The 14,405-nt window shown below is 47.6% G+C and overlaps 1 protein-coding gene across 2 annotated transcripts in view; it reads left to right on the top strand.

Moving 5' to 3' along the window:
- Positions 1 to 14,405, top strand: part of TP53INP2 (tumor protein p53 inducible nuclear protein 2) — a 57,112-nt gene that overhangs the window by 22,633 nt on the left and 20,074 nt on the right. For both annotated transcript variants that reach the window (XM_007057159.4, XM_043527529.1), the window contains exon 2: positions 6,435 to 6,811. In XM_007057159.4, the coding sequence (XP_007057221.2) occupies positions 6,688 to 6,811 (124 nt within the window). In that variant the 5' untranslated portion in view covers positions 6,435 to 6,687. The remainder of the gene's footprint in view (positions 1 to 6,434; positions 6,812 to 14,405) is intronic.

The raw sequence follows: 14,405 nt of genomic DNA, 5'->3' as shown, positions 1-14,405 counted from the left end.
GTCAATGGAATGGTCTTTGGATCAGGTTGCTTAAGAGGAGAGACAATGCAGTGGTAGTGGAGGTTGCTCAGGTGAAGGGACAGCTCACCTGGGGTTTGACTATCCAGGAGAGGTCGTAAGCGAGGAACGAGAAAAGCACTGAGCTGCTGCCCAGTTGCTCTTGCAGCCCCAACTCTGGCTGCACATGCTCAGGAAGAGGCTCTGAAGAGCTGCTTCGCAGGCAGGGCAGGCTGTAAGTAACAAGTTCTGGGGCCAGACACTAGCAAGGGACAGGGACACCATCAGGCCAGCGTGTTGTGGGATGGCTGGTTACACAAACCAGTTACCACTTCTGTCCCCCAGATCTTTGTGTTAGCAGCTTTCAGATCACTCTGCCTCAGAAGGGATAAGGACCAGTGCCTCACCTGCACCTGCTTAGAGTACCCACTTCCCTTCAGGTCCACCATCTCCCTCAGCAGAATGGGTGGGTTGGTGCACTGGGATCTCTGGTTATTTCATAAGCTCCCCTTCGCAGGGATGGGGGGGTAGGGGTGGGGGGCGCAAGGAACAAGAGAGTTCACACAAGGCATAGAAACAAGTTCTGTCACTTGCTGTCATGGCCTCAGTGGTCTGTCTGGCCCTCTTCACACCCAAATGTCTATCACCTGAGGGGCACTGGTTTAGTCCTTGGCCTCTCAATGCAAGGACTCCCCATGACTCAGGGCTGGGCTGCTATTCTGCTTCAGGGCTCAAGAGTCCTTCTCGCCCTCTCCCCTGCCTCAACAGTCCCTCAGTCCTGGATGAGAAGCTCCAACAAGTCACTCTGCAGGCAGGGGTCCCTCACAGCCTTCTCCCTAGGCCTGTAGTCCGTCCACCACCCTTGGCCAGCGTTGTCTACTCACCCCTCCAGGAGGCACAACTGAAGGTGCAGGGGAGTCTGCTCCCTCCCCCTACACCAGGTTCCAGCTCTAAGGCCCTAAATAAGGGAACAGCCATCTACTCCAAGGTCTTCCATCCCCACAACTGTCCCCTCAGGTCTGCTTCCCACACTGCGCAGGTGGGGCCTCTTAGGCCTTTACTTCAGGCCTTCTTCCCACCACACTTCCCTAAGTCTGCCCCAGACCCTTCCTGGCTAAGCCCCCAGCACGTTCTGCCCTCAGGTCTCTCTCCACAGAAATGGGGGCAGGGGGTTAGACCAGGCTGCATTTTTAATAGCAAGAATGGCATCCAGCCCGATCATCAGACCCAGCCATGTGACCCCACTCCTATGCGGGATTCAGGGAACCCCAGACACAAGGGACCCAATTCCCTTTGAGGGGCAGCTCACCCTATGACAGCCACCCTCTCAAACTAGAGTCCTCACTTGCACAAACATATGCATGCAAAGCACGGAAATACATGCAGAACTGTGTCTTGTGGATGCAACTTCAATTTCCCAAAATCTAGCCCCGACGTGGTTTTAAATTAACTTTTAATCCCTGTTTTTGTCTCATTTGAATGTTTTTTTTCCCCATTAATACGTCACACCTCCCTTCTGTAGGTCTTCATGATCTTTATTGACAATAATAAAGTACACCTCACCCCCCCCTCCGAGTTAGAGAATTAGTTTCCCCTATCAGTAAAATCGGGATGATAACAAAGCATAATATGGTGAAATGCCCTGCCCAGGGCTAGAGGCAGGAACTGAACAATGATTGCCTGGCTCTGAACACTACGCTGTAATCACTAGACAATGCTTCCTCCCAGATCTAGAAAGAGACAGACAAACTCAAGTATTCAGCATCGGAGTGTAACTCTGTTTATTTGACCTTCTCTCCCCTTTAACGTAATGGAGTTGTCAGAGGTTGTTCTGAAGGAGCCAATTCTATGCTGTGACCCCAGGAGATGCAGCCACGGGGAAGAGGCGAGGGAAAGGTGGCATTAAGTCATCTTCACACGCTCTGAACTCTGTGGTGTTCAAAGGATTCAAATGACCCCTTATATAAATGAGAGCAGCCCCAGCTGTTTAAGTTATTGCAGTCCTTGAGCTGCCTATAGACTGTAGTGCACCCCAGAGTCCCTGGAGCATTACAGGCCTGGCCGAGTCTCATTCCTAAGCTGTTCTCTCACCTTCTTTTGTCTTTCCGTCCAGTTTGTCTCCTCCTAAAACCATCACATGCAAAAAAAACCAAACCACCAGAATAGTCCCACAAGTTCTATCACTCATTTCTCTCTGCTTGTGCATTAGACCCTTTCCCCTAGCCCCTTTGTCTTGTTCATTTAAATGATAAGCTGCTTGGGGCAGGGACGGCAGGGACTACTTTGTTTGTCCTAGTACAATGGGGCATTGATCATGTCTGTTATGGTAGTGCCTTGAGACCAGCCAATATCCCAGGGTTTGGAACAGGGGCATATTGGGGCTGCTTATGGCAGGCCAGTTCTTGCCCAGCCACCTGGGACACATTAACTGGCCCTTTGCTCTGCCAGAGGAGCCAGATCTTGTCTCAGTTGTTCATAGCGTAGCCGAGTCTCTGCTCTACTCTGCTACATAGTTTATTGATTTGGGAAGAATATGTATGACAAGGTTTGTATTACACACCAAGGTCGTTGTAGAACTTGACTATAACGTCACTGTAGCAAACTAGCTCATGGGCTTTTTGTCGGGTTATTTTCTTCTTACTGCACTACTAAACAGAATTCTAATTACATGCACAAAACCGCATTACAAGAGCGGTATTAAAGTTGCATAGCCAAGATTGCAGTAGCTAGGAAATGCCAGGCATTGCCTATGCATTTCCTGTCACCCCTCATAGCCTGGGAAGGTGCTGCAACTCCCCTGCCTTAGTTTCCCTTCACTCAGAGCTCCTCAAATACTCCACACAAGCCAGAGGTATCAAACCAAAAAGCGTCTCCCTTCTGGGGTCCTCCCCCAGTCAAGGGATCCCACAGCCCTCCACCAGAGGCTTGCTCTGCTCCAGGCCAGCTTCTTCCAGCTGGCCCCTCTATCTTCCTCTACTCCAGCTCCCCCTGGCCCTACACAAGCAGCAGAGACTCACAAAATAAGCTCAAAAGGAAGAGTCCTCACCCAGCATCTAGCTAGCAGAGCCTCTCCTTCCCAAGGGTCTGTCTTCCTGCTCACCAGCAGCAACTCCTCAACTTCACCCACAGAAACCTTCTTCCTCTCTATAGCCATCTGGTAGCCCAGGCCTCTTCTTTATCCACCAGAGACCTGATCCAGTGTGGTGGCCCACAGGTCACATGACTTGGTTAATTTTCCCAACCTGGGGAGGAGAGTTGGCTGTGTTACAGGTGGGGATGAGACCCACTGCCTTTTAAAGGGCCAGCCACCCTGACTTCTGCGTACTTGACTTTGCAGCATTAATATTATTCTTTTAACTACTTCGTGTGTGAGTGTGTGTAGGTCATTTCCTAGGTGTTTAAAAAAGCAAACTGAAAAATCAGAAAGTCCACCTCATTGACACCCAGATGGGTCATCAGTCATCAGCCACACTGGAACCTTTAGATTCACCACACAGACCTCTGCTACTTGAGCAAATGATAGCAGTAGTAGGTTGTTATCCTTTATATGGAGAAGCAGTAGGGGGGATAGGACACTTTGCCAGGGGGTTTCACAGATATTTGCTGTCAGCAGAGGAAGGGATGAGACTCAAATCTTGGCTTCCAGCCCAGGCTCTGGAAGGGAGTGTGATCTAGTGGGCACAGAACACTTGTCTGTTCCTATCCTCCCCCAAGCTTGACTCCTTCTGCCCTATCCCCTCCTACCTGTCCCTGTCTTGTGTCTCCCCACCCTAGGCTCCTTGTCCTACTCTCATTCTCCTCTCTTCCAGTCCCAGTCTCCGCTCCTCAGACTTTTCATCCCAGTTCTGGTCTTCTTGTCCAGCATGTTCTAGTCCCACCCTACTCTCCCTCCCGGTCCTTGCCCCCAGGCCCAGGCTCCTTGCCCAACCATTCTCATTTCCCCCCTACCTCCCTGGCTTCTTGCCCCCAGTCTCCTTGCCCAGCTAGTCCCAGTTCCTTCCTTCCTGGTTCCTTGTCCAATTGCTCTCTTTCCCTCCTCTGGCCTCCAATCTCCCCCCGCCACGTTCTCCACCTCCACTGGCTCCTGGTCCCAGTCTCACCCTGCAATCTCAGTGTGCCTCCTCCCGGCCACTCCCATTTCTCCTCCTGTGCCCCAGCTCATCAGCAGATCTGTCTCATCCCCTCCTTTCTCCACCCCACAGGTTCTCAGTCCTAGTCTCCGTGCCAGGCAGTCGGACTCTTTCCTCTGGATCCTTATCCGGTCTCCGTCTCCACCCCACCCCAAGCTCTCTCTTTGATCTCCCCAGCTCCCAGGCCTAGTCTCCTTGCCCAGCCAGACCCAGCCTTCTCGTCTGATTCCCACTCCCAGTTTCCCTCCCACCCCAGGCCCCAGTTTCTTGCTCAGCCCTGCCAACCTGTATTCAGTTTCTGCCTTCCCCCAGCTTCTTGGCCCATCTCCCCCCCCCAGACGTTGAATGAGGCAGCTTCCTCTTCCACACTGTTCCTTTCTGTTCAAGGTATGAATGCAAATGCAATGGAGATGGGCCAGCACGCACATGCTTTTGATTCTGCAAAACCCCGTTGGTTCATTTTCTTTCCAAACCCAGGGTATCTTGGATGTGGGTCCAATTTATATCAGCCTGAAAAATCTGGGCAAGAGGGTGGTCAGATTAGTGGCTATGCCATGTTTTCTGCACTCCAGCAGGGAAAGGGCTGCTTAGAGGGCATGGAGCAATGAAGCACTTTTCCTGCAATCTTTCATTACTCATTGTTCCCAGGGTAGATAAATATTAAATTAAAACCCACCCCATCCAACCACAGGGACCTCATCCCTTAGCACAGCCATTGGTAGAGGTTGTTAGCTCTCAGGTGGCAGCCTATCCAGTGGAGAGAGCAATGGACTAGGAATTGGGAAGTCTGTTCACACTTCTGTCACTTAGCTGCTCTGTGCCTCAGTTTCCCCAGCTGTAAAATGGGGATAATGATACACAGCTTTGCAAAGTGTTTTGAGGTCTAAATATTTATTAGAGCTGGACAGAACTGGTGGACTGACTCAACACATTTCAGTGAAAAATGGGGAGAACATGGTTATTTGTAGTTGCTATTTATTATTCCCTTGTGTGAAGCTACTTCTCTGTCTGCAAAAGAGACATTCAGCCAGTTTAACAATCCTGCCGGCTGAGATTTACAGGCCAGGAGTTGCCTGTCAGTAGATGCCTGCTCCAGGTGTATATATTTAGTGTCTCGTCTGTTTCCTCTTGATAAGGGGTGAATTCTGTTGACCAAACCCCAAGACCTAAATTCTAATCAGCTTCCCGATAGGATCATGCCGTTATGTCCTTTCAAATCCCTTTCCAGTCTTTCATCTGCTGCCCCAGATTCTGCTGTGTAAATCTGGAGTAACTCCATTGAAATCAACAGGCTCCAGATTTATGCCAGGGGGATGGAGATCAGAACCTGGCTCAGGGTCTAATTTCCACCACTGTAATTAAGATTTATTGGACCCCCCTCCCTCCAACACCTCCAACTCTCACCCAGGTAGGAGCACACAGTGGGAAGACACGAGGATGTGCATGACTCAAGGGGTGACTATCCACCCTGATAGCTGTGAACCAAACCTTAATCCTTGTTTGGTTAACTCACCGTGGGGGAAAGGGATAGAGGGTGGCCTGGTCATTTTCACTGCCTTTTGGCTTCCTGCTGCTGCACAGAGGAAGCAGCACTGACATAATCCAGGAAAGTCTGTTCTCATGCGTTTTCCAGCCCAGCTCTGCAGTTAGGACTGCATCATGTGCTCCGTGTGACCATCTGAACACTTGAGTGTTTGTCCAGTCCAGCCCCTTTGCCCATCCCTAGCTTTTCATAATGATAATATTTGCCACGATAGCATACTTTTCACCCCTAGATCTCACAACACTTTTCACAGATGGGCAAGTGTCAACAGCCCCATTTTACAGAGGGAAACTGAGGCACAGCAAGGGAAAGTGACTTGCCCGAGGTCACACAGCAGGTCAGTGGCATGGCAAGTATTAGAACCCAGGTCTCCTGACTTACAGTCTGCTCATCGCTTATTCCTTTTATAGTGCCAGAGAGCTAGACTGCACTTTGCAAACTCTGTGCGAGCACCAGTACTAGGCTGGTTTGTTTGCTTTCGAGGAAAACAGGTCAAAATGAATAAAAGCAAAAGGGAATGAGGGGAAGGTTATTGCTTGAGGCACGGGGAGGGGAAGGGGAACGCTGAGTGAACTCGGCATTGCAGGAGGTGTCTGGGTGGTAAAAGGGTGATGCTATCAGAGAACAAGGGACTGCAGCGACTTGTCCTTGAGATCCACATCGGGGTTTCTTCTCCCTCCTCCCTGCAGCCCATCTGAATCCCTCGTGATGCAGGAAGCTTTGGCTTTCCATAGGGCATGAATGAATTTCTCCTTTCTTCGCAGGCCTTTGCACTGAAGCCAAGTGAAGAACCTCATGATTGCACTATACATAACTCGACTCAGCTAAGCTTTCGCTAGGAAGGAAGGGGTTCCTGCCCTTCGGAAGGACTCGCCCGCCCAGACAGGACTCTCAAGCGTCACTCTCCCACCCGGCACCACCAGCAACGTCCATCTCCGTGCTCCGAGGCAGGCACTTGACGCTGGGTTTTCCCTCTCTCTTCCCATCAAAGCTCACCTTGGAAACCATTCCCCAGCCATGTTCCAACGCCTCACCAGCCTCTTCTTCAGTGACAGCAGCACACCCGAGGGCCTGGAGGAACCCAAACCCTTTGTCTCTGAGGAGGAGGAAGAAGATGGATGGCTCATTATTGACCTTCCAGGTGAGAAAAGCAGAGGGTGGGGGCGGGGGGGGGGCACCGCTTAAGAGGCCTCTTGCTTCACCATAGGCCTAATGATGAGTGAACAACTTCAGATAATATCCATCTCTTCCCACCCCTGCATCTGAAGCTTTGACCCAAGCCCCAGCTGAACCTTCAAGGTTCTGAAGGGTCTGGTTAACTGCCCCCCATGCCCCATTATTATCTTTCATCCTTAGTCTTCCTCTGGCCAAGGCAGGTCCCACTTCCAGGTCAGTGAGAGGAAGGGTGGTTCAGTGGTTAGAGTGCTAGTGTAGGATTTGGGAGGTCTGGGTTCAAGCCCCTGCACCCCAACAGACTTCCTGTGTGACCTTGAGCAAGTCACTTAGTCTCTCTGTGCCTCAGGCTCCCAGGGGTGTTGCGGGGCTAGCTAAATATTGTGAGATGCTGTGGTGATGGGGGCCACGCATGTACCAGAGAGAGCTGATGGGCAGTGGAGAGGTAGCTTGCCCTGCTGCTGTCTGGGCTACATATGGAAAAGCAAAGCACCTCATGGCAAAAGTACTTTAGGTTGGTACCGCGGTCGTTCCCAGCCCTACAGCTCACGGTAGTGACGCTGCAGCCCTTGGGGCTGTAGTAAGCTGCGGACTTTGAGGATTACACAGCTGTGAGTCCCGGACCTTGCGACGTGTCTCTTTTGCAGTGCCTGGAGGGAGGGTTTGAAGGAGACAAGAAGAATGAGGGGAATTTCACCCAACACTTTGTGCTCTGAGTATGCGGAGAGAATGTGGGTTTCTCTCCCTATCTGCCCTGCCCCACTATCCCTCTGCTGGTTATAAATCATCTGGAGGCTAGTGCTGCAGGAGCTACCTCCAAAGGGTGTGAGGAGAGGAGACCTTCAGGATCTGGAGGGCAGCTGGGAGCCTGGGATCAACCCCACTAAAGCTGACAGTGCCACACACCACCTGCTCCTGGTTTGTTTGCTTGGAGAGTTCCTAGTACGGCAGCGAATTGCAAAGCAAGAGGCTGGAGTTACGCTTCTAACTTCACTGCCAAGCCAAACACGGTGAATCTGGAATCAGTCATTCGATCGCTCTCCTAAAACTGACCCAATCAACAGCAACGATCTGGGTTGGACACACTGCAGCTGGGTCATTCAGGATTGCGCAAGAGAGAGCTGCAAGCTCCCAGTGGCATTACCGTCACAGAGAGCGAGAGCATGCAGGCAAAGTGCCAAGGGATCTCTCACCCGCGCTGGGGATGCCCAGAAAGCATTTTCAGGTTAGCATCTTGCCTGAAGGATGAACACACAAAGGATTCTGAAACCCATCCAGAAATCGAGGCCCCCGCTAATTCACATACAAATCAATTGGGCAAAGGTTCTGAGGTATTAACTTTACCTGTACGATGAGCCCTCTGCTGGGTGTAATCTGATTTAAAAGGTTACTGAAGATCTCTTTATGTTCATTTAATCAAAGAGTATTTTACCCTGGTGACCTAACACAAACTCATTTGGCACTTACTTGTTTGTGGACTGTTCTCCCAGAGTTGGGAACAGACATGAAGGATACGGAGAATGCCCATCCTCTCCCATGACCCTTTTAAAAACCAGTGTCTTATTGAAAGCTAATGTTTCCCAGGCCTTTCATTTCTTATTGCTTTGTTCGTTTAATAAGAAACAAATTTTAAGATTGGAAAATACTGTTGTTTTTGCCAATATGTTTGTTTTTTTACCCTATTTTCATTTTCCAAGCCATTGGGAGCGAAACATGATTTAAGAACAGATAGAAAGTTTGGCTGCACCCCACAGTTAGAATTTATATATTTTATCCAAGCCTCTCAATTAAATTGTTGTGCCCAGAGCAAACTGTGCACACAAATGAGTAGTGTGTAAACACTTACCTGCCTAATTTGGGGGTACAAATGGGTGTCTAAGAGCTGCCAGCTGCCCAGGTAGTTTGTTGTGGGCACAACGTTGTGATCAAAGTTCATGGGCCAAGTTGCTCCTGGGGCAACAAATGATTCTATCTCTGACCAGAGACTCTATCAACTCAAAGTCACAGATCTGAGTCTTCTTAATTTCGTGACATATTGCTCTATAGTATCATCAGTTTTTGCATGCATGTAAAAAAAATATGGTCTCTCTCAAAGGTATTATTCCTTTTTGGCATGCAATGTTCCTCAGATTTAGTCAGTATTTTATTTAACTCCATGCTTTCACCATCTTCAAACATTCATTTGTGGCATTAAAGCCAATGTGTTAAGAGAGAGACTGCTCTGGGAAGGAGATTTAACTTTAGAAAAAGCTCTCCAGATATGCAGGGCAGCAGAAGCTGTGAAAGCACAAGCTAAAGAGCTGGATTCACCAGAAGAGGTGATCCATGTATTAAGTACAAAAGAATATAGCTAGAATAGGTCAAATCAGAAAGTGGAACTACTTGTTATGAAAACCACTGCTAGGGGGAAGACTGGGTACAAACGGTCATGTGGAAGGTGTGGATCACAGCATGGCCCCAAATAGTGTGTTGCCTTTGGGAAATTCTGTCATAAATGTGAGGCAAATAATCATTTTGCAAAATGCTGCAGATGCCAAATGCAGAAAGCATTCGGTTGAAGACAACACGGTTGAGGAATTTTTCATAAACATACTGAAATCAAGCAAGCCTGATGAAAGGGACTGGATACTGCCTATGACAGTGAATGGAACGATTATTCCACTGAAACTGGACACAGGAGCTCAGGTTAACATTCTGTCTGAACAAGATCACGAGAGACTGAAGATAAGGCCAAAACTGGAACCAACAAAAATAAAAGTAGCTGGTTATTCTGGAACAAATATACCAGTGAAGGGGAGGTGCATTGCTAGCATCAACCATAAGAACACCACGTACTGGCTCCCATTCATTGTTGTGCCAAAGGAGGTGACACCAGTTTCAGGACTGGCTGAGGGTGAAAAACCTCAGTCTGACAAAACGGGTGCTCTCACTACATGATCGTACCGTACCTGGCTAGGAGGCACTCTTTCGGAAATACCATGATCTGTTCCAAGAGCTGGGCTGCTTGCAGGGTGAACATACAATTCGGATAAACAAGGAGGTCCCTCCAGTTGTCCATCCATGTAGAAAAGTGCCATTTGCACTCTGTGATAAACTCAAGATTGAGCTTGCAAGGATGGAAGCAACGCAAGGAAGACAAAAAATTGAGGAGCCAACAGAATGGGTGATCTCGCTGGACATTGTGGAGAAAAGGAACAGCGACCTACGCATACGCTTAGATCCCAGAGCCCTCAAAAAGGCTATAATAAGAGAACATTTCAAACTACCAACCAGAGAAGAGATTATGGCTCAAGTTGCAAATGCACAATATTTCAGCAGAGGGGGCTGGAATAATTTGTATAGTGGGGGTGCTGAGAGCCATTGAACCCTGTATATGATGGAAACCACTTCAAGCCTGGGGGTGCAACAGCACTCCCAGCACCCCTAGTTCCAGCACCTATGTTTCAGTAAATTGGATGCATCCTCAGGATTTTGGCAGCTAAAATTAACTGAAGAACGCTCAAAATTATGCACATTTAATACCCCATTTGGAAGATATACATTCTTATGCTTACCCTTTAGCATAGCTTCAGCCCCAGAAGTGTACCACAAAACCATACGTATGATCTATGAATGTATTAATGGTGTTGACACCTCAATGGATGATGTCATCATCATCTGGGGCTCAGCGTAAAAGGACTTTGGGAAGTACTGGATGCAACTGCAGCTGCAAACGTCAAACTAAACAGGGAGAAATGTGTTTTAGGGGTTACAGAACTGACTTTTGTTGGGGATGTTATTTCCAATGAAGGTATAAAACTTGATAAGAGGAAGATTTCAGCCATTGAAATGATGCCACATCCACAGTTGAAGAAAGATGTCCAGCAGTTCTTGGGAATGGTTAATTATAGTGGAAAGTTCATACCTAACCTATCTACAAAAGCAGCAGCTTTGAGAAAACTCCTAGAGAATAAAAATGAATGGTGTTGGGGTGCAGAACAGGAGGAATCATGGGAAGGTTTAAAACAACAACTGATACAAAAACCAGTGTTGAAATTCTATGCACCAGAAAGCCCTATTAAAATCTCAGCAGATGCTTCACAGTCTGGGTGAGGTGCCATGATTTTACAGAAGTATGAGGATTGTTGGCAACCAGTGGCATATGCATCCCAATCACAGACTGAGGCAGAAACCAGATATGTACAGATTGAGAAGGAGCTTTTAGAAATATTGTTTGCCTGTGAGAGATTCAATCAGTATATTTATGGACAGACAGTGGAAGTTGAAATGGACCATAAGCCCTTGATAGAGTTATTTAGTGAACCGCTAAATGATTGTACCTTAAGGATTCAAAGAATGATGGTAAATCTGCAAAAGTATGATTTGATTGTGACCTACGTGCCCAGTAAATTCACGTTCACTGCAGATGTACTTTCCAGAGCAGTGCCTCCCACGAAACCAGAGAAGACTTTAGAGACAGAGATACAAATCTATGTAGATCTGATTATAAAGTCAGTTCCCGCAGCTAACAGGAAACTGCGACAAATAAGAGGGGAAACAGAGAAAGATGAATCACTGGGGCTAATAAAAGAAGTGATCGTTAAAGAGTGGCCTGAAAAAGTAAGGCATTGCTGTCCAAGTATGAGGGACTATTGAAATGGCAGCCATGAACATCCTCTGATAGATGGCGTGATTTTCAAGGGCAGTAAGGTTGTAATTCCAATGAACCTCCAAAAAGAAATGCTACAGAAGATCCACGAGGGTCATTTATGAATTGTTAAGTGCAAACAACGAGCACAAGAAGTGCTGTATTGGCCGTGGATCAATCACGGCATTACTAATTTGGTAGGAAACTACTTTTCCTGCTTGAAATACAAGCCATGTCAACCAGCAGAGCCTCTGAGACCTCATCCAGTTCCACAAAGGCCTTATGAGAAGGTTGGCGCTGACTTATTTACCTGGCAATTAAAGGATTATTTAATAGTCCCAGATTATTATTCTCTGTATCCAGAAATTCACTCACTGCACCATACTAATAGTAAGTCAGTGATAGTCAGCATGAAGGGAATCTTCTCCAGACATGGATTCCAGATGAAATCTTTAGTGATAATAGGCTGCAATTTTCCAGTGCAGATTTTAGGCAATTTTGTCATAAATTGGAATTTTCATCACAAAACATCAAGTCCAAATGATCCCCCATCAGATGGACTTGTGGAAAGGTCTATATGGACAGTAAAGAACCTTATGAAAAAGATTTTTAACAGTGGGGGTGATTTGTATAAAGCTGTATTGGTTTACCGAAGTACACCTCTGGAGAATGGCTTTTCTCCAGTTCGGCGGTTAAGAGGAAGAAGGATCCGATCTAATTTACTAATCACTGATAACTTGCTGAAATCTCATAACAATGAAACCATACGGAAGGTGAAAGAAAATCATAAATGGAAGCAGATATTTTATTTTGACAAAAGGGTCTGTGACCTCCCCTCTCCTAACCCAGGTGATAGAGTGTGCCTGAGGAATCACACCTCTATTGGGGCCAAAGAGGTAACATTAAAGAACAGCTGCATCCAAGGTCTTAGGTGTTCCAGACAGAACAGGAGGACACATTTCAACAGTAATCGAAGGGATCTAAGACTAATCCCAGAAAGTTCCAAAACATTGACAGTCAATGTGGACTTTCGCAAAAGGAAAAGGAGTACTTGTGGCACCTTAGAGACTAACCAATTTATTTGAGCATAAGCTGTAGCTCACGAAAGCTTATGCTCAAATAAATTGGTTAGTCGCTAAGGTGCCACAAGTACTCCTTTTCTTTTTGCGAATACAGACTAACACGGCTGTTACTCTGACATGTGGACTTTGGCATTTCCCAACTGACTGATCATTTATCATCAGTGGGAGAAGGAGAAATGGGCTGGAAGCAAGAGAACAACTCAGCCTCTAATGAAAGGCTGATACTGAGAAGATCAGAGAAGGAGATTAAACATCCTGAAAGACTCAGAGACTTGCCAACCTGTCAGGAGAAGGGGTATTTGAGGAAAGTGAGTGGTAAAGACTCACTCCAGAGTGATGTGCTGGTAATCTCTCCTCTCTAGATAGTTGACACATTGGTTTACGGAAATGTATTAGATGGGCTGCGAATTTAATGCATGTGTTATTAGATAGTCGTTAGCTGTTTATATATATGGATAGAAGAGCTAACTGGGCTTTTTTAAGAGGGAAGATGTAGAGATATGTTTGTGGAAGATTATAATTTAGAGACACTCCCTTATAAGGGACAGTATTATGAATAGAGGAATTTAGAGATGTGCCCTGGAAGCTGGGGTTGAGAACTCAGTGCAGCTGTGCTCAGCAGTTCACCAGAGAAGTTCTCTAGTTTATTTGATTCCTTTCTCATTCACTGGTTTGTTGTTTAATGAACCCCAAGCTCATTACATGCATCAGCTGGTCTCTGTCGGGATGGTGCATAATGGAGGCTCTCAGAAATCATGCTTCCCCTCTCCCGGAAGCTCTGGCACTGCCCAGTCAGAGACAGGTTACTGGGCTAGATGGACCATTGGTCCGACCCAATATGGCACTTCTTGTGTGCTTATGAAGGCAGTTTTGTTCGCCTAGAAGTGAAACTATTCCCAACACCGCTTCAGGCCATGCTGCCGTGTCTAGGTGATAACACTGAGTCGCACTTAGAGATTGCTATTTAAGGTTTACCATTTTCAGCCCTGGTCAGGGGCACTTCTGCCGACAGCAGTTGTCAGCAGCAGGTCCTTGGAGACAGGGCTTCTCCATCTTAATTAAAATGGTTTGTGCCTTTTCATTTTGGCGGTAGATCAGCTCACTCAGCCATTTGCAATGACTGCTTAGGACTGTTTGCACAACTTAAGCAGAGAACTTGAGAAACAACCCTCTGTGCACTGCCTTTCTATTCCTGCCGCTGCCTCGGCAGCCTCTTTCTTACCAGAGTTACTCTTCCTTTTCAGATATTTTTAGATATCCTGGAAAGAGACTAAGAATAAAGCTACCAACTGGCAGAAAAAGCAAGTCCTGGTTGTCTTATCATCAGGGCACCCTTTGCTTGATGGAAGGAGACTGAGGAGAGCTAGTCTCTCTAACCATGACCTAGACCCCTGGGCTGGCCTCGCTCTTATGAAAGTGCCCAGGTGGTGGTGATGGGTCTAAAAGCCACAGCACGGATGAGACTTTAACCTTCCCTCCCAGTTTTTTAGCAAGCACTGACACTTGACACCAGAAACAAGCTGGAACAGGGCGACCAGATTTTTCCAAGCGAGAAACTGGGCTACATGACTTGGGAAGGAGGAGACAGTGCAGTGCATGGCTGGGAGAGCGTTCCTGGGGAATCAAGAGGGTGTACATGGAATTGCGGCGGGCGAGGACTGACTGGGAGGTTGGTCTGGCCTGCAAATGCCCGATGGTTCCTTGGTTCTGCAGGATGTCCGATGACTCATTGGGTGGAGGAGGTGAGGTCTGCAGCATGTGGGGAGGTCTCTGAGGCAACCAGGCTCAGCCACCCTGCTGTGAGTGTCTCTGGCTCAGCTAACCAGAAGCTCCTTCAGGTAGCCTAAGCCTGT

This window comes from Chelonia mydas, chromosome 13 (assembly GCF_015237465.2).
Source record: "Chelonia mydas isolate rCheMyd1 chromosome 13, rCheMyd1.pri.v2, whole genome shotgun sequence".
Lineage (NCBI taxonomy): Eukaryota > Metazoa > Chordata > Testudines > Cheloniidae > Chelonia > Chelonia mydas.
This window is presented reverse-complemented; position numbering and strand designations above follow the sequence as displayed.